This window comes from Mustela putorius, unplaced genomic scaffold (genome assembly GCF_011764305.1).
Source record: "Mustela putorius furo isolate JIRA1106 unplaced genomic scaffold, ASM1176430v1.1 tig00537350_pilon_pilon_pilon, whole genome shotgun sequence".
In the NCBI taxonomy this organism is placed as follows: Eukaryota; Metazoa; Chordata; class Mammalia; order Carnivora; family Mustelidae; genus Mustela; species Mustela putorius.
Window position 1 is genome coordinate 24,370,151 of NW_025422471.1, and position 26,523 is coordinate 24,396,673.

The window sequence follows — 26,523 nt, forward strand, 5'->3', positions numbered from 1 at the left end:
GTAGTCGGTCTAATATGACTTCTCCCTATATGAGATAGCATTCTTCTTAATTAGTGGGGGTGTGTTCAACACAGAACGTTTTAGGAAACAAATATAAAGAGGCATTTATAATAGTTTATACCTTCTGAAAGACTATATGGAAGAATGCAATATTTAGTTAGCAATTCAGAGGATTACACACTGATTAAGACTGTAGCTGTGTTAAAGCTTTGGTACCTGGCAGTCTTAAAGCCTTTAACATTTTAATTTGACATTACAAGGAGTAAGCTGTAACATTCATACAGAAAATGTCAAACATCTGATAAATGTTACTTACCAAATGGAACTGAGAGCGACATGGCGAGGTAAAGACTGTCCTTGTCTCGAGCAAGTCTCTGAAGCCTAGGCAAGTTATTTAGCTCCTTAAAATGGGATTTTGACATCCTGAATTTAATGTGTCTGAAAATAAAGTGTGTGACTCATGAAATAAAGGACACTAAAGCGAAATTTTGAAATAATGAAAAGTTTAGGCCAAAGAGATAAAATAAAAACAGCTGTTGGGAATGAAAAATGGCTGTAGGAATTTAGTTACAGGTACTTCACAAAAACACTTTCATCACATTTACATAGTGCAGCATTACAACACAAAGCTAGCTGCTGTCCTGACCAAGCACATTCGCTTTTCTAACAAAAATAATTTAGATACATTTCTCTGCGTGGAATTGTCATATATGATTTCATTTTTTGGTACAAAACATAGAAAAAAACATTGGCACATTATGTAGTGATAAGTCATTTTTTTTTCTTTCCATGTACTGGTTTCAAGTGTTCTGCATTCCAATTTTCATTTGAAAAAAATAACTACTACTCCACTAATTCAGCCTCTGTTTATACCTCATTAAAATGCAGCATGGAGTACAGAGGATTTGAAAAGGAAAATGAAGATATTTTGTTTACTGAGTTACTGATATTTACAATACATAGAGAAGGGTTGTTTGGTAAAAGAGAAAGGAAAATCTCAAGTCTGACTTTATGTAGATCACAGAAAGTTTTCAAAAGAGCTGTATAAAAATATGCACTTGTGCTTTAGAAGCTTTTAGCATACAATTAAGAGCATAAAATAGTATTTACTGCTTCTCCTTATGCCTATTTTCCAATCTATTTACACATCGTGCAGTCTTTTCTTCTTTACATCATTAAAGCAAAATGGCAAGGTTTCAAATATAGATAGGTTAAAAACATCTGAACTTTGAAACTTCCCCATCCCTCCCCAAAAAGAGATGTCTAGATGGTACACTGCATAAGCTACTCCAGACTTACACCCACCAAATTTAGAGTGCTTTAATAAAAACTTTTAACAGCAAATGTATATAAATTTTCTTAAAAAAAAAAAGTTTATCCAAGGGCATTCAAATTTAATGGCTTTTATATACTCACTTTAGTGCCTTGTGACTGCCTCTGTAAACCGGAAATAAGGGAAGCTCTTGGATTCCCCCCAAATAAGGTGTCAGTCCCTCCCCATCATAAGATGAATTCCTTTTCTAGGAAAGACAGCTACACAGGCCACTGCTTCCAGTCTACAGAAGGCACTCACCAGGCCAAGGCTGTGGTCAACCTTGCTTGTCACACCATTAAGCAAAGGAACTGCTTAGCCATAGAGGTGACAAAACCAACTAGTTTATCAGTGATTTGGTCCTAGTTGTTTTGCTCATTTTTTATATAGTTTTTTCCCCTTAGGTATTATGAATCCTTCAGGCTGAGACTCTTGAGGAAAATAGTCAAGCTAAACAGTGAAGGTGACTTTTATGGTAAGAGACACTAGCTAAGCTACTTGGTCATCCAGCAAGATGGGCTCACAGGCACCGTCTTTGCTGCTGTGTCCTGCTAGTTATATATAGTAAATGAGCTCCATGGTTTGATGAGGACACACAGGATGACAGTAGGACAAAGGATTTTGCCATGTGTTTGTTCTGTCACTAAGTGTTCAAAAGAACATGTCTTTCTCTTCACGGAATGTAACTTTCTAAAAATGCAGTTTGGGGACTTAAATAATTCAAAGGTCCAATATTAAACACCAACTCTTTAACCTACACCTGTCCTTTTCACTAGAAAGTAATGCCTCTTATTTCCACGACTGATTCACAGTGCCCTTCGCAGATCCCGAGGTCCCCTTCTCTGTCTTGGCTTTAGCTATCAGATGGAAGCCTCAGACTTTTGCACTTGAGGTCATCTAATGTCTTCCAGTGTTTGTAGTTATCAGCCAAATGTTGCATCAGGGCTGGCAGATGGGCAAAGGCTGCAAGGACATCAAAGAATCACAAGTTAGGTGACCGGAACAGATTTAAGGCCAGGGCTCTGTGAGATAGATTGGGGTTCAGAAGTGGAAGAGAGGTCCCCTAGTGCACATACAAGCATGGGAAGGTAAGTTATTAACACTAGTTTCTAAATACAGTCACTTATTAGCAACATTACAAAATGTATTTGGTCTACTCTGATTCACAGATGCTGTTGGTATTCTTTCTAGAGTTTCCCTGAGGAACGGCTAAACTTGCAAACTTTGGAAACCTTTGCTTCCCAGAGGTTAAGACTTACTGCTGCAATTATCAAACATCCACTGAAATTTCTGTACATAAGGTTCTCTGCAAGGTGCTAGGGATGCAGAAGGTGCCTACGCGCCCCCTCCCCCCACCTGGCTGCAAACAGCTGGTAGCTATCTCCACACACACACACAACCAAAAGTAGTATTTCATGTATACCTTTAGGCCCAACCTGTGTCAGTAAGGGTTATCATCATAAAGTATAACACAGTATTCCTGTGGGGTGGCAAAACACCAACTCTCTTACCATCCCAAGCATCAAACATGTCTGTTATGAAGTAGTCAATGAAGGAGATCTGGGATTTGGGGATGCTGCAGGTATTCCGGTCAAACACTGGCATCACCACAGGGAGCCCCTGTCTCTTCTCTTCATCAGTCTACGAGAAATGAGAGCACACACAGGGCTGGGGCACACGAGGAGCTGTCACAGCATCTCATTTCTCAGAACAGCTCTGAACATGAGTCCTCCTCTAGCTGTCACCATGAAGACCTCGCTGGGTTCAGTAAGCTCCTGAGGCTCCTGTGAGTCAACTGCCTGATGAGCTAGGGACTCAGGTCTCTTGTACTATCCCAGAGCCCCTCCTGAAGCACTGATCTCTTCACCCCTTTCTGAAGATCGGCTTCTGCAGTCCCACTAGTAGCGCTGAGTACTAACACTGGTGATACCACCATTTACAGTGAGTGCAGGAGTGATGGTGGGGCAGTGCTTATGCCTTAGCGTGAGTCCAGGCACTGTCACCAAACTGTACCAGGAGTCACGTGCCTGAAGTTCAAAAACCCAGTTTCACTTAACCAATATCCTCATTGAAGCAGTAAGAATTATTAATGAATTTTGACCTCTGAGTACTCTGAGTACATGTGCTTTTAAAATTCTGTGTTCTGACAAAATGGGAAGTCCGCATAAAGCCCTTACACCACACAGCACAGCATCGTGATGTTGTCTGGAGGAAAAGCATTTCAGCAGTTGAGCTGAAGCACACTATTTTTACTCCAAAGAATGGCAAACTGGGATTGCTCAGGTTTGAGTACTGGTCATGCGGTTCTCAAGGAGCATGTCAGCCTGAGCATTTTGCACAGTAGAGTAGATGTTTACTTGTGTAAGGCCGGCCTGTGTGGAGCTGAATATTAAGATACCCATGTTCCTGATGGTGTGCTGAACCTGAAGCCAGCTCATGAGAGGCCTCGTTTCTGACTTGTGATTCTTAGGCCACAGTGCTTGTGAACATTAGTACATTCCTTTTTGGGAGAAGGACAGCTGAACAAGGAACTTACATTAAATGACTTAGAAGTGTTCCTCTCCCATGCCTGTACTTAGAGAATAATTAGGACTAGGATTTCAGGCCGCCTCGGTGGGTCCTGGGAGGCCCATTAATGACCTCCTACAAGCTTTTGGCTCAGCTTGCTCATTCCAGATTAATCGATGAGGCATCTTTAAAATCTCCACTGTTGTTCAAGGAGTAGTTCGGATTTTTTACTCTTAACCCCCTTCTTTCTGGCAACGTCAGACTGCCTGCCCTACTTTTCTCCATTTCTGGAGCTCCTCTTCTCAGCCTTGAAAGCTACAGTTAACATACTGAGTACTTGGCTGTCCTCTCCCTGCCAGCCCTTTGGGACACGATGAACCATTCTTTATCCTGCCGTCGTGGTACACTCCGCCGTTCCAGCCCTCCCCCAGTGCAGGACTTGGGGCTGCGTGCGTGTTTTCCTTTCTATCACACATACGTACCACAGTCCTCTTCCCTGGAAGTAGGCCTGTATTTCAAAAGCATCTTGTGGTCTACTTGTTTCTGGATTTTGTTCCTTCAACTCCTTCACACTGCCAAAGTGAACTACATATTGCTATTCTTATATATAAAAATTCTATTTTTCTTCCTTACTAATTTTACACATGATACTTTCTCTCCCACGAAGTCCTTTCCTATTTCCATATATCTAAATCTTTTCAAAAAATAAAAACACAACTTTAATACCAATTCCCTCAAAGCTCTTTTTTTTTTCTTTTTTTATCATCTAGGAAACGTATCTGTCTGAACTCAGATAGCATTTACCATACCTCCTTTAGAGATACTTCCTATTTTTAGCGATGTGTGGACCTGTCTACACCTCTCCCCTGCTGTTTATGAGCTGCCCATGAGTGGGAGTGCATCTTGCACTTCTGTGTCCCCACAGGGCTCAGTGGAGAGAAGAATAACCTGGTAAGTGAACGGATGGTAGCCCAGTGTTTGTGGAAATTCAGGTTCTGACATTTTGATGATGAAAAGATACTTCCAGAGGCTCAGTTTATCCCCTCCTAGAATGACTTTGGTCAGTGGCCAGCCACATCAGTCAAACCAGAAGTCTGTTTCAGGCCGGGGTGAGCCATTTCTTTCCAGGGAGGATTCCTGTATTAATTGATGGCTACTCAACTGGAAAATCTCCAGAGTTCCATGACCTGGAGCCATTTCCAGAAGAGAAGTGGAGCTTCCCTAGAGAGGAAGTGTACCTGTGCAAAATACTCCTCAGAGATCCTCCCAGCCCATTCGATGCACAGGTCCAGGGGGCGACATGGGTTGGCTACATCAGCACACTTTATCATCATACGCTTGATCAGGATTTGGTTTTCAGGAAAGTTCTTCCCAGTAGGGTTGCATTCACAGTCACTGCCCTCAATCTGGAAGACAGATGGTCATATTAGCGTTAAAATGATATTATGACCACAGTAGCCAGACATTAGATGGTCGGCAACCAGACCCATTCAGACCTGCCTGGGACTCAAGTTTTCCCATCCTTAATCCCATCTATAATACACTTAGTCAAGACAAACAGTTTAAAACATCAAACTCCCTGTCCCCACTCATCCCCTCACTGCCATCCTATTCCCCAGAGGTAACTATTACCTCAGGTTGGTTTTGTTTTTAGTAGTTTGGTATAGCATTTTAAAGGACAGCTTTTCTTCCAGTTTTATCAGGATGTGTAGAAACCACTGCCAGGTTTATAAAAGTGCATTAAAGATAGGAAAGAACACATACATAGGACCCTTCAATCCTTTCTTCATTTATTTCTACTACTTATGCCTGCCATCTCCCTCTCTGTCCTATGACTTTGTGTCCCATCCCTTTTCTCTTAAGGCGTCTGTCCACTCATGCTTTCCTGGCTGCTTTTCCAACTGAATGGTGGCAAGTCATGACCCAAGTACATTCTTGGTTGGGGGGGTACTAAGAGCATGAAAGTGGGCTGGGGCAGGATTGGATATATTCGATCATGTTTAAAAAGACCAGTTGTGCAGGAGTACAGACCTAGTGACGGATGTCAGGGGTCCTGAGCCAAGTGGCCAGTTCTGTGAGTAGGCTTACATAAATGCAATGATAGGTCAGTTACACAAAACCTGGATGATTGCTATCCTCTGCTTCCAAAGACATCAGATTGTGTAAAAACAATTACATTTCCAGAGTTCTGCCAAGCTGAAAAACTGCATGACATTTTAAGGGATTTTGTTTTATTTTGAGACTAGATCTATTTATTAAACCATCATGGACAGAATTATGTTCTGAAAAAAAATTTTATTTCTTACCACTGGTAAAATACTGCTTACAATACATACTGTTGTAAATAATAGATCTCAACACAGAGTTGGGAGCTTATTTTGATAGGTGACTTTCCTTAACTCTAAATTCCGTGTAATTTCCCCCTCCTGACTCCCCAGATCCTTACCCCCATAAGTCAGTCTCCTGAAAAGAGAGGGCCCTGGCATTACGCTGTGGGACCCCAGGAGATGAAGTAGAACAGGTGAGGTAGACACTGTCCCTCCATCTGGTCATGTGAGGGGTCCTCCACGAACAATCTCCTTACTGATCATCAAGTTACTTTGAAGACAACCATTTACCATCCATTCACATATGCAGCCTCTGCCCAGTGGAAAGGAGCATAAAGCTTTCCTAATTTTACAGGGCTATGAACAGCTTCATGGTTTCAGAGGTCAGTTGAGCTCATTTTAAACAACAGAGATGTGAATCTTCTGTGCATGTTTTTAAAACCCAAGTTTGGAGGGGCCTTAAGGCAGGACTAGGGTAGATCAGGAAATTTTAAAAATGACAAATGCTTTTGTTTTCAACTAGCACTCACAATTTGACTATATGGAATCTTTAGGTACTAATGTTTTTAAGGCAAGTCAGCAGGAATATAGTTCTTTAAAATATCCACTTTCCCCCCAATACTAGATTTTAGCTTCTATTTTATTCTTTATTTTATTGAGTTCTTTTAATTCCAGTATAGTTGATATACAGTGTGGCATCACTACATTATATGCCTGAAATTGCCAGTTGTCGACATCACTCACGTGTTCATCGGGGGGTGTGTGCTGTCTTATCCCCACCACCTGTTTACCCCTCTCCTCCATCCACGTCCCCTCTGGCGACCACCGGTTTGTTCCCTGTAGTTAAGAGTGTCTCTTGGATGGTCTCTCTCCTTAAAAACAGCCACTTTGGAGGTCTCCCATGACCGAGAATTAGAAAGGGCTTTGATCCTCTAAAATACCCCACACAGGCTAGCCTCTGTTGTCTGCAGGCCTCGTCTGTCTTACTCTTTGGGCCTACCTCCTCCTGTCACCATGGGCCTTATTTCAGGACCTCCTTTCAGGGAGCTCAGGGTTACTGCGGACACTGTGGCCAGTACTTCCAGCCCGTCTTCACCAGCTCCGGGCAGAGAGCCACCTTGGATTCAGGATGAGGAGAAAGTGCATTGAGGCCAGAGTAGCCTCTGATGGGAACAGTGCTCGGTTGTATCTGACCACAGGGGAAATGCTTACCTCAGCTGCCATTGGCTTATTGATGCTGTTCACAAATTTGTTCACATGTTCAAAGTGTTTGGTCATCTCTGTTGCTAAAACCATGTCGATAATGGCCTGGCGCAGTGTTCGATAATGGTTCCTAAAATAACCAGAAGACAAAGAGCCTTTTCATATCAGGTCCAGAATTAGAACTGTTGTGCTTCCATCTCCCCACACTTCCACAGCGCAGGAGGAAGCCAGGGGCACAGAGTTGGGAACCGAGTGCGGATCATCAAGTCTGCCTGTGCCTCTTCCCGGTAAGCCAGGACTTGCTGACGCTGTTCCACTGTCCCCAGTGCAGCGGACCCTTCATTGTAGGACGTGAGTGTGCGTGCATGCGTGTGTGTGTGCGCGATGTCACATAGTAGGCACTTACTTTACAAAGTGGTTCCTGCTCCCTTCCCTTGGCAACACAAACCCAGTGAGGTAGAAGGCAATGTCAAGTCCCTGCCCTGCAAGCCTGGAGCAGCAGCCTGGTGAGCTGTCCCCAAGGCAGGTGGTCCAGACTTGGGTTTCTATTACAGAGACTTGTCAGCACTTCCTCAGGTGATGGCCTCGGAATCATGTTTTTCCCCTGAAAAAGCTCTAAATTAGATCGAAGGTGTATTGCATGGAGCTGCAAACCTGCCCCATTAACTCTCCAGGTCCTACCATCTTCTTCTAACTTCCAGGAGCCAGCATGAAGAGCTGAGTAGAGTTGGCTCTTGGAGAAAATTCTTTCAGTGAAAGTTCTAAAAACAGTCCTTGACACTGACGAAACTTTCTGAAAGTGGAATAACTGGTCTCCGTGTTTTCTCAGGTTTCTAGAAACCAGCGTGTTTGATTCATGTCGAAGTATGGTCCCTGCGGCCAGAGTGAGCTCTGTGCTCTGTGTCTGCTTGGCCCTCCAGCCTGGCCGCTGCTCCACGGGCAACAGCCATAGTGACTGCAGGCCTGTGGTGGCCCCCAGGGATTGCTCCTGTCTGTTCCGGCTGGCCCACTTAGCCCAGGAAGGGGGAGACCTGTCCCCCCCTTTGGGCTTTAACATTTCTGCTGGGACATCTAGAACAACACTGTCTCCTCATGAGTTAGGTTTTTAAGTGGCAAACATTGAACTGGGGGAAGATGAGGAAGGATGCATGTTCCTTGAGTTACACAAAACGCAGGATGTCCTGGGAGGGCAAAAATTCTGTTGTACTTATCAGTAAGACAATCAATATTTCTAATTACTTTGGGGTATGTAAAACATGTCCATAAACTCACTGAAGACCAAATGAAATTCCGAAAGATAAAAGCAGTCTGAAAAGTACAGGTAAACTTATAAGCTCAAGGTGACTATCTTAATGTCTGATACAATGGTCCAACTATTGTTCTTTCTCCTTTTCCTTACCCTACGAAGCAGCTCAGGACTTGGAGAAGTTAGGGAAAACATCATTTCCCACTTACACTTCACAAACCTGAGCACAGGAACCCAAACACCACAGACCTGTCGATGTTCTTGAAAATGTTGCATTTGCTGTCCTTGACAGTGAGCTGGAAAGCCAGGGCAGTGTGATGACTCTCTAAGACAGCGGTGTCATTGTAGAGCACGGCGAGTTCGCTGCCTGCATTGCAGAGGAACGAGTTGGTCCTTCCCGGGTGATCCACATCGTGCACCGTGGCTGCAATCAGTGCTGCGACCTCATCCAACTGATCAAGGCTTCCCTGGGGCCGTGGGGAGGCAAGGGTGAATGTTATCCACTGGCTGTCAGAGACCTACACTCCTATCTGTGCCTCAGGAGGGATGGGATGACCAGAATATTTTCTTCGCCTGATGAGCCTTCTCTGACTTCCTAGAAGTTGAGAAGCTACCCAGGACACAGCACAGATACTCCACTATGCTGCAACATATCTGGAGGGAAACAGAAATCTGAGCTATGGGAAACATCTATTATGATGGATGCCTACATTCTCTTCCCAGCACCCACTTACTCCAGGTCTTTGCAGGAAGCCAAACAAGCCTTTCCAAATGCTTGCCCTGTGGTATTGCCCTGACATTTTCCCACGAGTGGAGAGAGCATAGAGTGGCCTATGATCCCAAGTATTACTTATTTCATTTGCTTGCTTGGGTAAAGAATGAGAGAGTGGCAGTAAGTGGCACAAATACATCGAGACTCTTCACACCAAGGTAAAAGAACTAGAGCCAAGCAGTACAAGAGAATCACGGACAAGACAAAGAATTTTTCCAGGACAACTAAGGTGAAGGCAGCTCTTGCCGTTGAAAACCAAATTCAGCTGCAGGCTAGCAGGCAGCAAAGGCAAAAGGGAGACCCTCTTTCTTAAGCTCTTGCCGTGTTAATCTGAGAACACAGACCAAAGCACAAGGGCATACAAATGTTTTCTCAGATTACAACTTTAGGTAGGGGTTATTAAATGGGCTACTATCATGTAAGAGATCCTATAACTTGGGAATTCATTCAGTAATCATTTCTTCTAGGCTTACTGGGCTCTAGTTAGTAGAGTGTGAGCACTACAATGATGAACGACACTGGCATGCTTTCCGCATTAATGGGGTTGACAGTTTACTGGGAAAGGCACAAAATCTCTCTCTCACACACACACACACACACACACATGCACAAGTAAAAAATAAATCTCTGAGCTCAAGAGCTCCTTCCAGCCCAATTCTCCAAGGTTCTTTGCAGTTCTACATTTTCTGATTGTCTGGCAAGACTGTCAGAATTAGAAAATGTCTTTTAAATTATATTACAGTCTTAGCCTTGTTTCCATTGCTATTTGAGAAATTCAATCAGATTTTGCAGCCGCTAGCAGAATTCACAATTTAAAGGAAAATTCTTAGGGGAGGGAGAGTAAGGGAGATGATAAAGTGACCAAGAACTCCCTGATTTATCAAGCATTTAGTCACTATTTTTCTAGAGTGGTTCTGCTTAAGTGAGATTCATCTCCAACTCTGGACTGCAGGGGCTGCCATCACTTTGGTCTTGACATTCATGCTTTAGGTTTTGTCCTCTACTGGCCCGGTGCAGCCTCAGCAGTGCAGTGTCTCGTGCAGCATATAGCAGAGGGATGTGAGCCTGCAGTATGGATCTGGAAGTGCCCTGGCTCCTCCAAGAAAGGGCTGTACAAACACAGGTTCATGTCACCTTTTTTAACCACAGGTGATAAAGATCTTCAAAAGCATCACTCTTGGACCATATTCTTTATTTTGTTGGTGATTAAAGTGAATACCAAGATCAGCTTCCGGCTGATCGGCTTTGGCAAACTCTCCCCACCATGGTGGCATTTCTGCTCCTTCTGACTGACCCACAGCGACTCTTCTAAGTACTCAGGGTCTTAGAATAAGGGGATGATCTCATGTCAGGCCACTGCAGACTGATAGGAATTTCAGTCTCTAAATAGCAGTTCTCCCGAGGCGTCTGCATTCTAAGCTTCAGTTCTAATTGCAGCAAAGGAATTACAAGCTTCACTGTGCAAGTGAGGGGAGAAGGGGAGGAAAGAAGGGGATCTCTTGCCAGCTGTGGCAAGAGATGTACATAGGGTGTACATAGGGCTGTCCTATAAATCAGCACCTGTAGAGGACACTACTCACTTCTAAATAAGACTAAGGGACGTGAAACCTCTCAGAATTATGTAAGTCATCAATATAGGAGATACACATTCACACCTACACAAAACACATACACACACATCTATGTCTGATCAGGAGAATGGGGGATGGCTCATTCCTGTCTGGTTTATAATTCGCCACTGGCCCAATTCTGATCCTAAAATGGAACCTCTAGACCAAGTAACCATTTGCTGTAATAATGAAGTCCTGTCCTAGATCCCTCACAGGGGGCTCCTTGTGAATACCTGGAGAATGGGCTCATGAATCAGCCAGGCATGCAAAGGAGTCTCTCCCATGACATCAATCACTACTTTAGGCATGTGGGGGAGGGGAGAGCTGGGAGAAAAGGCCATGTCTTTACAACACCAACATGATCAGTTAATCTGAGTGTGTATGTATATATATGTAAAAGTTAGCTTTTTGGCTTAACATTTCATAAGATTGAGCCCCTGGACCTCCAATTTAGGCAGGTAACTAGATCCTGATATCAAAATTCTACCTTCACTCGTTCCTTTCCAAGGAAGAAGGCAGTGGCATGCAGGACATCGGCGGCATGGGTGGAGTTGTGGTAGGCATTGGAGGAGTGGTAGTTGGCTTCAATCACTTGGAGCCAGGCTCGAAGAGTAGTTTCAGAGCAGTGTAAAAATTCACATACTCCAAACCGAGAAAACACCTTTAAGCCCAGGTAAACCAATGGCCTGGAAAAAGGGAAAACAATTCACTGTATTCACTGGTCTAGAAACTGCTTTCTTTGATGACATGGGGCAATAGAGGCATTTTTCTTGAGACGCTTTTACTTCACATGCTCAAGGGCATAAAAATATTCCCTCCCCAAATTAGGAGACAGAACATCTTATCAGTCACGGATTTACAACCAGGTGCCTCGCAGTGATCCATACATGGTTTCTGGATTGTCTTTAAGTCATATGGCCTTAGTGGTTCCAGCCACCAAGACAGATCTCTGATAGTCCCTTTCCATCTCTACTTCTATACAAACTCTATACTTCCTCTGTGTCCCCTCAGGAAGTCACTGAGCCTAAGGACAGTGGTCTCTGCAAAGTCTTACCATTTCCCATCACATTATTCATGTACCGGTGAGAATCATTCACATACTGTACATCAACAGCCCCAGAAGAAAGCCTTCTCCTACTGTAGAAGAGGTCTTTCTGAGATATTTAATTTTTTCCCTGCCTCCCTGATAGATCCAAGGTCAAGTCTGTAGTGCTCTCAAACTCATTTTGTGAGGTGGAGCTTCAACAGTTCAGGGCTGAGAGTACTTGTAACTCCTTTACTAGCACAAAGGAATGACCTGGATAAATCTAAAAAGGACACGTAGTAAGTCCTCATCCTTGGTCATCCCCAGGCTAATCCCACATCTTACCCACTCTGTCTCCATAAAGGAGCTCACTCAGGGGCCACAGTCTCTCTGGTTGTTCGACATTCCAGCATGGCATGACTGGTAGAACCTGTGAAGTTTCTTGTGGCAAGAACGCACGTCTCCCTCAAATCCAGATGTGAAAGTCTTGAGCGTGGCCATCAATCTTTCCCCACCTGCAGCCAGAGAAGCCACATACCTTTTATGTGTTACAGCTTCCAATTCAAAGATGTTGAACTCCCAACTTTCCTCATTATCAAGTAACTGAGCGATACAAGGGGGGACATCGTTGATGGTTATTGGCATCGCAAGGTGGCTGTGACTCTGGTGCACATCTGAGCAAACACATGGGGTTGGGGAGGCTGGTTAATTGCAGAATCTTGAGTGCCCCTGAGCATCTGTCATCATCTTCATGGTAGCTACTAGAAAGGACGCCTTGAAGTTCTAAGGGTAGGAAGATTTTTTACTTCCAGGTGCTTCTCTTACATTATGAAACTTCCAGATCCCCCAACCAAAAATAAAAATAAAAGAAGTATTCCATTTAACTGTTTAAATGTACAGAGATTTGCAATTCCTACTCGGACAGTGCTCAAAGAAGTAATTTTAATGAGGAGACCTGGTTTCAAAGGCAGAACACAGGGACAGTGAACTCCAGTGAGACCCAAGAGGAAGTAACAACACTCTCCCCAAACAGTAATCCCAAAATGTGAGAAGGCACAGGCTGGAGACTGGTTATCATCATGACATGGACAGATGACAACTTACTCTTAGTGAACACATACTCGTTTCCTGACAACCTTCTCAAGCCATCCTGGAATAAAGAAAGCTACTATTAGAAGTGTGCTTTCCATGCTCTTAGCATTGTTCTCTCATTTCTTCCATTAGCCTAAGAGACCTGCATCCTGAAAACCCAATCTGGAACTCCAAGTTGAAGCTCAAAATTTTATTAAAGAGTATCTGTGAGACAGAGGATATTCTCCCTTCCACCACTATTAGCCCCAGGAGATGGAGAATTGAGAATAAAGTGGATAGGACTTCATTCAGGTTATACATCTGATCTCTGATTTGCCTTTTTTCAAATTCCCTCTTTGTCTTCTGGCATCTTGAAGCCACATTTCTGCAATTACAGAAGGGGCCTGCTTTTGGATGTGGGTTATTTTGAAGGAACGCCACTTCCCCTTATAGGGACTGTGTTATTCTTGCGTTCTTATATTTACATATTGGGAAACCAAAGTCATGGGCCACATTTTGGGGATGACTTAATGTAAAAACTTAAAAAGGGTGGGCTGATTTTTTACTTATATCTAAATTTTTTTCCAAATGTATTTTTTGTTTTACAACCTGGGCATTGCAACTGGCCTTTAAAATGAATTTCTGGGTTTGAGATGTTTGGAGCAGCATAAGGGAGTGGAAAGAATTCTGGTGATTTCCATTTACTAGGCTCTTGAACTAGGCCCCAGATGGTGCTGCATCTCAGTTTCCTTCTCTCTGCTTTCTACCCTTAAGTATCTAATTATTTAGATCTTGCTTAAAAGTAATTTATAAAATTACTTGTCTCTCTAGAAAGTATGCACTAAGGTTCAAAGTATTAATGAAAATGGGAGCTTGGGTGGCTCAGTTAAGCCTCCCATTCTTTTTTTTTTTAAGATTTTATTTATTTGACAGAGAGCATGAGTAGGCAGAGTGGCAGGCAGAAGGAGACTCCCCATTGAGCAGGGAGTCCAGCCTGGGGCTCTGTCCCAGGGCCCTGGGATTATGACCTGAGCCAAAGGCAGATGCTCAACTGACTGAGCCACCCAGGTGCCCCAAGCCTCTGACTCTTGATTTCAGCTCAGGTCATGATCTCACGGTGCTGAAATCAAGCCCTATGGAGGCCTTGGCACTTAGTGGGGAGTTTGCTTCTCTCTTTCCTACTGCCCCTCCCCTGCTGTTTGGGTGCTCCCCCTCTTTAAAATAAATAAATAAATCTTTAAAAAATTAAAGTATTAATGAAGGGCTCCCCTAAAGTCATACCTTGGATCTTCAGGCCAAGCCCTTAATTTTTAAAACTCTATCAGTAGGCAAGTAACCATGGCTACAGCTGTCTTGCCCGTAAGGTAGGTATCACAAGGTACTCCTGTTCTTGTTTTGCTTTTCTTTTTCTGGTTCGCAAAACCAAATAAAAGGAGGTAGAATTCTACACTGGTTCCTCACAGCCTTACCTGCAAGATGGTACACCAGCAGGGGGAAGGAGGGCAGATAACGTAACTCCAAGAACCAAAAGCCTCCTACTGCGACTCAGCCGTGGCTGCCCTCCTGAAGGACCCTTGCCAGCGTTGTCCAGAGCTCAAGTTTATGATGCACTGGGAAGGAACAGCCAAGGCCAGCCCAGGGACAGAAAAGCAATGGGGGGGAGGGGTCACTAGATTACAGGCTCATTAAAGACCTTCAGCAGGAACAAGGAAAATGACTACAAAACCAGTCAACCCAGCAGATGGTGGCAGGGCTGGACAGAAAACACACGGATGACACCGGGAGTCTGTTTTCCTCCCAAAGAGTACTTCCAGTTTCAGCCTCTGATTAGGATTACAAATGAGTAATTTGAATCTTCTCCTTTTTCTTCACTTGCTGATATATGAAGATTACCACCAAACAGTTCACATAAAAACACAAGAACAAATGAGTCCTTAAAAAATCAGCTGCCGGGGCGCCTGGGTGGCTCAGTAGGTTAAAGCCTCTGCCTTTAGCTCAGGTCGTGATCCTGGGGTCCTGGGATTGAGCCCCACATCAGGCTCTCTCTTCACCGGGGAGCTTGCTTCCCCCCACCTCTCTGCCTGCCTCTCTGCCTACTTGTGATGTCTCTCTGTCAAATAGATAAATAAATAAATACATCTTAAAAAAAAAAAAATCAGCTGCTCTTGGTGGTTACAGAGGCTGAGGCAGGAGGTACTGGCGAGCTGGCAGGGGGCAGACCCCGCCCCACCTCACCCTACGGAGCCAGAAAAGCTCAGCTCTGCCTTTACTGGATTCTAGTGTTGGGGGGTGGGGGCGCCTGGGTGGCTCAGTCGTTACGTGGGGGAACTTCTATAGAAGCTTTGATTTTTAACAAAGGATTTTCTTTACAATTTTGTGGTGTAGTCTAAGTACAAACCCTTGCATGATATAAGGAGCCTGCTGTCCAAGGAGACCTAGCCATAACCCTCAATCCAACACTGCCCTGGGTCAAGGGGAAGACATCGACATACTCCACCCTCCATCAACTGCTACTCTTTACTGTAATGAGGATTCTGAAGCACTGTCTCCCATTGCTGTGATCAGTTAGCTTCATGGAAAGATACATTCAAGAATTCCTTGAATTCTACCACTCAGATAATAACTTTTGATGCAGATGCTTCTGGTTATGCTGACATTAGCCCACACGACAGATGTTTCTGCAACTACAGGCACCAGTTTCTATGTTACATGTTCTGTGTCCTCCGGAGGGCACTTCCTGCCTCTCCCCTGCCTTTCTGGGCTTCCCTCATCACTCACAGTCATCAGGCCTCCAACGAGATCACTGGTGTGGGGATCTTCATCTTTGGTACCCAGCTGAGGGGAATACAGTTCTGTGGTCCGTAGAATCTCTAAAACCCTGTCCAAGGCTTCTGCTACTGTGACGGGGCTGTTCTCTTGGGCTGCATTGATGATATTTATAACCTAAAGAAGTAAAGAAAGAATACATTTGAGGATATTAGGATTCTAATTCCCAAAGGTTACACGTATGCCTGGAAATGGTAAGAAATCAGATGATAACACGTTTTGTTGTTCAAAATGATCCGTGTTTCCTCCGAACCAGTCCATTCTTCCATCCCCCCTCTGCTGGTGGTGCTCCTACCACAGAAACTACGTTTTCTGCAGCTCCTTTGCTGATCCTTCTCTGGCTCTCTTCTACAGGTTGGAGCTCCTTGGAGACTGGTGCTGGGCCTTTCACTCTCCAGTCCTTCCAGAGACAAGCTATTTCCGTGATTTTGGACCCCTATGATCCACATCCAAGGACTCTCAAATTTACACCCTTGTCTCAACTCCTTTCGACCTTCAACTTTGTATATTCAGCTGCCTACCTGACATATCTACTGCACTATCTGACTTACATGTCCAAAACTAAATTCACGATATTGCTCCCTTCTCCCCAAAGCAGGCAAGTGAACAAATGGAACAACAACAACAACAAAAAAAAATCGAAGACAAGAGCTCCTTCTCTGCTTCCTACACTGGGCAAAACAACACTTCTATCCACTTGTGCTCAAAGCCAAAACCTAGGAAGCCCCAGCTGACAAACCGTTTTCCCCATTTCTCGGTCACCTCTCCTAGTGTCCCTCATCACTAAGTTAAATTAATTCTACCCCTAAATATTTCTTCATCTATTCATTTCTATCTCCACTGCTGTAACTCAAATCCAACTAACAACACTTCATGGCCTGAAATGCTGGAAAAGCCCCAAACTGGCCTCTTCTCTTTCATTCTTGCCATTTCTAGTCCATTCTCTTCATGACAGCTGGGTGTTCTTTTTAATAACATACTTGATCATGTCACTCCCCCACTTGAAACTCTTCAGTGGTTTCTCCTGCAAACAACTAAAACATGAACACTTCTCCCCCAACCCCCACCTCCGGTCTCCAAGCTCTAGCCGCCCACACTTTTTTTCACCTTCTTCTTCAAATACTCCAATCCTCCAGTACTCCAATCAACTCTTTGCTTCTTCCCTCGCTGTGACTGCTGTCCAGAATTCTCTTCGCCCACCTTTTCTTCTAACATCCTTGCATTCTTCAGTTCTTACTTTAAACATTACTTCCTCTAGAGAGAGCTCTCCCTGATCACCTCATCCAACACGAAAGGGCCATAGTAATCTAATTTTCTCTTAGAACCCTACAGTTTTCCTTACTAACAGTCATTGCAATTTATAACTACAAATTTATTTATTATGTGTTTATTTAGTATGCTTCCTCTCTACGGTATCAGTAGTAAGTCATTCATGACTTTATCTCCAGAAATTAGCCCAGTGCTGCGTGGCCCTGACTGCAGAGTGGAGGCAGCAGCTGCCACTCACCTTTGTGATGGGAGCCTCGATGGTCATGGAATGGATTCTTGCCATGGATGGATAGCGACGATTCTGTAGGCTTGGTGCTGAAGAGAAAAACAAAGTTGTAGCTGGTTCTGGTGGCTCAGCTTGGCTAAATACACCAAAGGAGCCCTTCATGGACCAGGGACCTGATTCTCAAAGTAATATTTCCCCACTGCCCTCCACAAAGCAAAAGATATGCCCATCCTTCAATCCTATAAGGCTGAGACACCAGGCACTACTTGCCAAAGTCTAGAAAAGGTGCTTTGGCCTGAAACCTTGATGGTGCAGGCAGGTTTTAGGAGTCCCAGTTCCAGAAGGGTAATTTCAGAGAGGGTTAATGGGATCCTGAGGTCCCATCTCACTTTCCCGTAAATCACTGAAGCCCAACTTTGATAGTTCCTAACTTTCAGTCCCCAGCTGTTGACCACATGATTGGGTAACTGCCCTGTGGAAAAGGAAGCACGGACCGCGGTCAGGGTGGGGCGCAGATGAAGGAGTCCACTCTCAGTAATTAGGGCCAGCCTCTCGACCTCCCTGTGCCCCTAGGTTCTTAACACCCAGAATCCAGTGATGGTTCTAGCTCTAATCAATAGAAACTTTCATTTTAAATTAATTCTAATTTAAATTTTTTTTTTAATTTTAAAATTCCAGTACAGTTTTTAAAAGGGTTATATTAGTTTCAGGTGTATAATATAGTGATTCAACAATTCCATACATTACTCAGCGCTCATCATGATAAGTGTAGTCTTTATCTCCGTCACCCATTCACCCTCCCCTCTGCCCCAGCAACCTCCCCTCTGGTAACCACTATTTTATTCTCTACAGGTAAGAGTCTGTTTTCTGACTTTTGTGGGGGTTTTTTTGGCTTTATTTGCTTCTTACATTCCACATGAGTGAAATCATACATATTTTTCTTTCTGATTTCACTTAGCATTATGCTCTCCAGATCCATCCACGTGGTTGTGAACAGCAAGATTCCATGCTTTGTTAGGGCTGAGAAATACTACATTGTGTGTGTGTGTGTGTGTGTGTATTACATATAATATTATACATACATTATATATAATCTATAACATATTTATCTTTACATTATGTTCGTATATGTAATATATATTACATATAATATATACACACAGTAAACATACATATATTACACATAATATATATACACATATTACATATATATTAAATCTTTTATCCATTCAACTATCAATGGACACTTGTGCATCTTCCATAATTTGGCTATTGTAAATAATGCAGCAATAACCATAGGGGTGCATATATCTTTTTGAATCAGTATTTTTGTATTCTATGGGTAAAAGACCCAGGAGTGGAAATTAATGGATCTTATGGTAATTCTTTGAGGAACCTCCATACTTTTTTCCATGGTGTTGCATCGATCTGCATTCCCACCAACAGTGCACAAGGGTTCCTTTTTCTCCACATGCTCACCATCAATACTGTTACTTCTCATGTTTCTGATTTCAGCCATTCTGACAAGTGTGAGGTGATAGCTCATCAGGGTTTTGATTTGCATTTCCCTGATGATCAGTGATGTTGAGCATCTTTTCATTTGTCTGTTGACCATCTGGATGTCCTCTGGATCAACAGCTTCTTGCCTTCTGCCCATTTTTAATCAGATTATTGGTGGTTTTGAGTTGTGTAAGTTTTTCAATATATTTTGGATACTAACCTTCTATTAGATAGGTACATTTGCAAACGTCTTCTCCTATTCGGTAGGTTGTCTTTTAGTTTCTTGACTGGTCCTTTTACTTTGCAAAAGCTTTTAATTTTGGAATAGTCCCAGTAGATTATTTTTGCTTTTATTTCCCTTGCCTCAGGAGACATATTTGGAAAAATGCTGCTAGGTCTAATGTCAGAGAAATTAATGCCTCTGCTCTCTTCCAGGATTTTTATGGTTGGAGGGCTCACATCTCTGTTTTAGTCATTTCAAGTTTGTGTGCATGGTGTGAGAAAGTGGTCCAGCTTCATTCTTTTGCATGTAGCTGTCCAGTTTCCCCAACACTGTGGAAGAGACAGTCTTTTTCCCATTGCATATTCTTTCCTGCTTTATCAAAGATTAATTGACCATATAATCATGGGTTTATTTCAGGGCTCTCTATTCTGTTCCACTGATTAATGCTTTATTTTTGTACCAGTACCATACTACTTTGATTACCACAGCTTTGTAGTGTATCTTGAAATCTGGGATTGTGATACTTCTGGTTTTTTTCTTTTTCAAGACTGCTTTGGCTATTTGTGGCCTTTTGTGGTTTCATACAGATTCTAGGATTATTTATTCTACTTTTGTGAAAAATGTTGCTGCTATTTTGATAAGGATTGCATTAAATTTGTAGGATAGGTAGTACAGACATTTTAATATTTGTTCTCCCAATCCATGAGTATTTAGTATCTTTCCAGTCATTTGTGTCATCTTCAATTTCTTTCATCATTGTTTTATACTTTTCAGAGCACAGCAGATCTTTCACCTCCTTGCTTGAGCTCATTCTAGGTATTTTATTATTTTTGGTGCAATTGTGTATCAGATTGCTTTCCCCTTTTCTGTTACTACATTAGTAGTGTATAGAAATGCAAAGAATTTAGGTACCATTGGTGGTTTTTTTTAATACTGTGACCTTACTGAATTCATTTATCAGTCCTATTACTTTCTGGGTGGGGTCTTTAGTGTTTTCTCTACATATTATCATGTCGTTTGCAAATAATCAAAGTTTTATTTCTTCTGTAGAAATTTGGAGGCCTTTTATTCCCTTTTCTTATCTAATTGATGTGGCTAGTATTTCCAGTACTAGGTTGAATAGAAGTCACAGTGGACATCCTTGTCCTGTTCCTGATTTTGGAGGAAAAACTCTTCTTTGCATTGAGTAGGTTGTTACCTGTGGGTGTTTTATATGGCCTTTATTATGTTGAGGTATGTTCATCATGAATGTAGGTTATCAGATTTTTTTGTCATCTTTGTCAGATGCTTTTTCTGAATCTTTCAGTTTAAAGTGATTATATGGTTTTTATCCTTTCTCTTGTTGACTGATTTGCAAATATTGAACCTCCCCTCGCATCCCAATAGTAAATCCCACTTCATCGTGATGAATGATTTTTTTTAATGTACAGCTGAATTCATTTTGCTAATGTTTTATTGGGGATTTTTGCATCTAAGTTTATAAGAGATATTGGCCTATAATTCCCTTTTTCTGTAGCATCTGTTTTCATATCAGGGTAATACTCTCAGAGTGAATCTGGCTACTTTCCTTCCTCTTCTTTTTTTTTTTTTTTTTTTTTTTTTTTTTTTTAAATAATTTGAGAAGAATAGGTAATAACTCTTTAAATGTTTGGTAGAATTTACCTGTGAAGCTGTCTGGTCTTGAACTTTTGTTTTTTGATTACTAATTCAGTTTCATTGTTGGTAACTGGTCTGTTCAAAGTTTTTGTTGCTTCCTGATTCAGTTTTGGGAGGTGCTATGTTTCTAGTAATTTACCCATTTCTTCTAGGCTATCCAGTTTGTTGGCATATGATTTTTAATAATATTTTCTTATAACTTTATTTCTGTGGTGCTGTGGTGTTGGTTGTTACTGCTCTTTCATTTCTGATTGTTTGTTTGAATCTAGCTAGAGGCTTATCAATTTCACTGATGTTTTCAAAGAACTGTCTCCTGGTTTCATTTATTTTTTCTCTTTTAGTTTTCACTTATTTCTGCTCTATTACTTCTTTCCTTCTACTGGCTCTGAGTTTGATTTGTTCGTTTGATAACTCCTTTAACTGTAAGGTTAGGCTGACATTTTTTTTTTCTTCTTGAGGTAGGTCTATATTGCTATAAACTTCCCTCTTAAAACTGCTTTTATTGTACCTGAAGATTTTGGACCATTAAGTTTTCATTTTCATTTGTCTCCATGCATATTTCCATTTCCTCTTTGATTTCTTAATGGACCCATTCATTATTTAGTAGAATGTTATTTAACCTCCACGTATTTATGTTCTTTTTGCTTTTTTCATGTGGTTGATATCTATTTTCAGGACTTGTGGTTCAAAATGATGCATGGTATGACTCTGAACTTGAATTTCTTGAAATTTGTTTTGTGACCTAACTGGTGATCTCCATCTGCTCTTGAAAAGAATGTGTATCCTGCTGTTTCAGGTCATAATGTTCTGACCATATCTGTTAGATCAATCTGGTCCAGTGTGTCATTCAAAGCCACTGTTTCCTTATTGATTTTCTGCTTGGATCGGTCTATTGATGTAAGTGGGGTGCTAAAGTCCCCTACAATTATTGTATTACCATCAATTACTTCCTCTGTGTTTGTTATTAACTGCTTTTTGTATTTGAGTGCTCCCACACTGGATGAACAATTATTTATTTACAATTGTTCTATCTTCTTATTGAATTGTTCCCCTTATGAAATAATATCTTCATCTCTTGTTATAGTCTTTGTTTTAAAGTCTATTTTTTTCTAATATAAGCATGCTTACCCCAGGCTTTTTTTTTTTTTTTTCCACTGCCATTTGCATGGTAAATGCTTTTCCATCTCTTCACTTTCCATCTGCATGTCTTTGGGTCTGAAATGAGTCTTATAAGCACCATATAGATGGGTCTTCTTCTTTTTTTTAAATCAATTTCATAACCTTAGTCTTTTGATTGTTTAGTTCTACGTAATTATTTAGAGGTATATACTTACTACCATTTTGTTACTTATTTTACGGTTCTTCTCTGTTCCTTTATTCTCTTGCTCTCTTCTCTTATGGTTTGCTGGCTTTCTTTAGTGATATATTTGAATTCCTTTTTATTTTTCTCATATTACTGAGTTTTAAAAGAAAGTATGTATTTATTTATTTTAGGGAGAGAGAACATGAGCTGGGGTAAGGGGGAGAGCAAAGAATCTCAAGCAGACTCCCCAGTGAGCACAGAGCCTCACGGGTGTATGTGTGTGTGAGAGATTTATCTCACCACCCTGAGATCATGACCTGAACTGAAATCATGAGTCAGATACTTAACAGACTGAGCAACCCAGGCACCCCTATTACTGGTTTTTGTTTTGTGGTTACCGTTAGGTTTATATGTAAAATCTTATGCATATAGCAGTCTATATTAAGCTGATGGTCACTTAACATGAACCCCTTCTTTACTCCTCTCCTCACTCCCATGTTTTAGGTATATGGTAACATCCTTTAATTTTTGACTCCCTTGACTGGTTTTTATACTTAGTTAGGTTTGCGGCTTTTGTGTTTCCTACATTTCATACTCTTGCTTATGGTCTTTCCTTTCCACTCGAAGAGTCCACTTTAACATTTCCTGTAGGGCTGGTTAAGTGGTGATGAATCCCTTTAACTTTTGTTTGTCTGGGAAAGTCTCTCTCTCCTTTTTTTCTTAATGATAGCTTTACTGGATAGAGTATTCTTGGCTCCAGGTTTTTTCAGCACTTTGAATAGATCAAGCCACTCCCTTCTCATCTGCAAAGTTTCTGAAAAATCAGCTGACAGCCTTTTGGGATTTCCCTTGTATGTAATGATTTTCTTTTCTTTTGCTTCTTTTAAATTCTCCCTTTCTCACTACTTTTTGTCATTTTAATTACTATCTATCTTGGTGCTGACCTCCTTGGGTTGATTTTGTTGGGGGCTCTCTATGCCTCCTGGATCTCTTTTTCTGCTTCTTACCCCCAAATTAGGAAGTTTTCAGCTATTATTCCTTCAGATACATTTTCTCCTTCCTTCTCTCTAACTTATCCTTTTGGGATCCTATAATGCAAATATTACTAGGCTTAATGGTGTCACTGAGTTCCCTAAGTCTATTTTCATTTTTAATAATCTTCTACTCTCTCCTCTTCAGCTTGGTTGTTTTCCATTACTCTGTCCTTCAGGTTGGTGATCCATTCCTCTGCTTTCTCTAGACTTATTCCATCTTGTGTATTATTAATTCCAGTTACTGAATTCTTCATCTGTGGTTCTTTTTATGGGTTTTATCTTTTCATTAAGGGTCTCAACTGAGGACTCTGAAGTCCAGTGAGAACCTTTTCGACCATTACTTTAAATTCTGTATCAGCCATGTTTCTTTTCTCTCTTTTCTTTAGCTCTGTTCCTATGATTTTGTCCCATTCTTTCATTTGGGACATATTCCTCTGTCTCCTCATTTTGTCTTTCTGTGTCTGTTTCTATGTATTAGGAAAGTCAGCTACAACTCCTGCTCTTGAAAGTAGTAGCTTTGTGAAGGAGAGGTCCTGTAGTGCCCTGCTGTGCAGTGTCTCTTGTTCATGGGAACCTGGCACTTGAGGAGTGTCTCCTCTTGTTTTATGCACATACTGTTGTGGCTGAGCTGCTTTTCCCTTTGATCCAGTTGATTCCAACGGCTCTTTGCCTACTGTGGGTAGGGTTTGGTCCTTGGTGTTGTGAGTGGGCCAGTCTGGGGCTGCCTTGGGCTTGAGTTGAGTCACACCAGGCATTTGCCAGAGAGACAGGGTCACTGATTTTCAGGGTGCTTTCCTGTGTTGTTCCCTAAGAAACTTTTCTTGGCAGATAGGGCTTGCAGTCAGACCAGATGTCTGCTCCTAGCTCACTGCTGGGGCTGCACTGTTGGGGCTGCTGGTATGTGTGTGGTTGTCTTCCCCTCTACCCAGAGCAGGAGTCATTTTGGAGTGGTGCTGGTCCCTGATGGGGCTGCTTGCACCTGCCAGCCTTGTGGCTCTGCTTTGGATGGGCCCTGGCCAAGAGCTTACTGGAAGGGGGCAGGTCCACAAGAGAATAGGAGATCCACAGTACAACTAACCTAATCCAGTCCTCCTTTGGCAGCATCTGAAACCCTGGGCTGAGGCTGGGCTTGCTCAACCCTCTGATAGCCTTTGTTTGCTGAGTGCCCTGAGGGCCCACAAAGCTTAGCCACCTCTGCTCCCAAATCCCTGGGGTTCAGGTGGCCTCGGGCAAGTCAAGCCACTTGGGTCTACCATCTGTGCTTATAATCACCAGGCTTGTGGGGCTTAGGGCTCCAAGTATGAGATCTCCAAGTGAGGGCCCCCTCCAACAACCACATCTGTCAGAGCTGGGCCCTAAGGCCTGGTGCTGTCCTCCCAGCTATGCCATCAGGAATTAGGAAGAGGCACATCCCTTTCTTACCCAGGTAAACCCTAGGTTAGGGTTTGTGTGGATCTGCTTTGTCAAGAGACCTGGAGCTGGGGCTGGCTAGAGAGGGCTATCACAGAGCCAGTTGATTTTTAAAGTTCCAGATGTTAAGCCCACTAATTTTAAGAATTCACCAAATTTGGCCCTTTTGTTTTTCAAAACCCAATCTTATGAGGACTTCCCATGCCTGGGGTGTTTGGCATGAGGGTCTCTTCTCTTCCCCTCTCCAAGTCAGGTGATGATCTCCCTCCTACAGGTCTGCTTAGCTCCCAAACTTGTCCCCACCCTCCCCACTCTCCTCTATATGGACTATTCTCTAACTTTAACTGTGGAGTTTGTTCTGCCAGTCTTCAAGTTGTTTCCTGGTTATTTACACTGGTAAGAGTTTTATCTAGCTATATCCATGAGATGCAGTAAGGTAAGGGTCCTCCTTCTCAGCCATCTTCTCTCTCTTTTTTTGGAACAGGTAATGCTTACATGTGGGTAGAAAATTCAGAGGGGAGAAGCTTTACTTAATTTACTTAATTTAAAAGCCCTGTTCTCGGGGTGCCTGGGTGGCTCAGTGGGTTAAGCCTCTGCTCAGGTCATGATCTCAGGGTCCTGGGATCGAGCCCCGCATCGGGCTCTCTGCTCAGCAGGGAGCCTGCTTCCCCGCTCCCCTCTCTCTGTCTGCCTCTCTGCCTGCCTGTGATCTCTCTGTCAAATAAGTAAATAAAATTTTAAAAAATAAATAAATAAAAGCCCTGTTCTCATTAGATCTTACTACCACTTCCTATGAGGCAGGCGGGAGGGATAAAATCTTCAGGATATAGATGTGATAACTTAATCTAGGCAGTATCAGGAGAGCCTTCCTGCTGCTCCGCCATCACTGCAGCCCTCTTCTGTGCTCTGCAGCCCCTACTTCTCCACGTTCTGCAGGGATGATGATCCCACCCCAAACTCTATGCTGAAAACCAAGCTAATCCAGTTCAAATTCTCTCATCCATTATCCTTTCCATCTAAAATGTTCTGTGTACATCTGAAAATATTTCAGTCCCTCCTTTTTCTTTACATTCTTGGTCCCAATTTTTCGCACGCCCTGGGATTTATCCATCTTCCTGTACGAATTATTCATCTTGTCTCTAGAGGCTTTGGTCCTTGCTAGTGTAGCCACTTCCCTCATACTCAGGTTTCACACTGTGACCCAAAGGACTGGAAAGTCTTTCACTTGTCCTTCCTGTTTATTCCCGGAGGTTACCATCCTACTGCTGTCCTTTCTACCTCAGTCACTAATTATCCCTCTTCATGCCCCTGGAATGAATGAATGAAATCCACTAGTTCTCAGTTCTTAAGCTTGCTGGTCTCTGCAGCATTTCTACTGCTCGTCATCTCTTTTCTCTTGCTCCCCTCCTGTTCTTGGTTCGCCACCACCTCTCCTGCAGTCTTCACAGGCCCTATTTCTCTTGCTTCCCCTCTCACTGAAGGTGTGCTTTCAAGTCTTAGACCCTCTTTTCTTTCCTCTTTCTCTCCCCTACCTCCATCTCTCTCTCTCTTTCTCTCTCTCTCTCTCTCACACACACACACCCCTTAGAGATCTCCCCCTGCTCATAGCTTCATCTATCACCTCTAGGACTCCTGAATACATATCTCTAGCCCTGAATACCTGTTTTACATTTTAGCTTCCTTGCCATCTCCACTAAAATAAAACTCATCATTTTCTCCTCCCCCAACCTTGGCCATACATGCAGACTCCTGTTTTTGTAACTATTACTCATTTTTTTCCCCACGTACCTACGACTGAAATTTCAGAGTCATCTTTGACTTTCTCAATGCCCTGCAAATGTAAATGATTACTTAGGCCTGATTGAACTCAAATAATGTTCTGGTAAATTCTGCTTTGCAGAGCGGAACCACCGTGCTGCTAAGTTCTGTCTCAGAGTACTTCTGTGACATTTTATAAAGGGTTAGGGTGTGTAACAGGTACACTGCAAATTGGGTTTGCACTG

General features: G+C 42.6%; 1 protein-coding gene across 4 annotated transcripts in view; it reads right to left on the bottom strand.

Moving 5' to 3' along the window:
- Window positions 1-486: 486 nt before the first annotated feature.
- PDE8B (phosphodiesterase 8B) overlaps window positions 487-26,523 on the bottom strand; it is a 264,201-nt gene continuing 238,164 nt past the window's right edge. For all 4 annotated transcript variants that reach the window (XM_045074484.1, XM_045074483.1, XM_045074482.1 and 1 more), the window contains exons 13-22: window positions 17,407-17,483; window positions 15,852-16,016; window positions 13,107-13,152; window positions 12,541-12,676; window positions 11,466-11,664; window positions 8,846-9,063; window positions 7,360-7,480; window positions 5,059-5,226; window positions 2,824-2,953; window positions 487-2,275 (exon numbers count right to left, since the gene is read on the bottom strand). In XM_045074484.1, coding sequence (XP_044930419.1) covers window positions 2,166-2,275; window positions 2,824-2,953; window positions 5,059-5,226; window positions 7,360-7,480; window positions 8,846-9,063; window positions 11,466-11,664; window positions 12,541-12,676; window positions 13,107-13,152; window positions 15,852-16,016; window positions 17,407-17,483 — 1,370 coding nt within the window. In that variant the 3' untranslated portion in view covers window positions 487-2,165. The remainder of the gene's footprint in view (window positions 2,276-2,823; window positions 2,954-5,058; window positions 5,227-7,359; window positions 7,481-8,845; window positions 9,064-11,465; window positions 11,665-12,540; window positions 12,677-13,106; window positions 13,153-15,851; window positions 16,017-17,406; window positions 17,484-26,523) is intronic.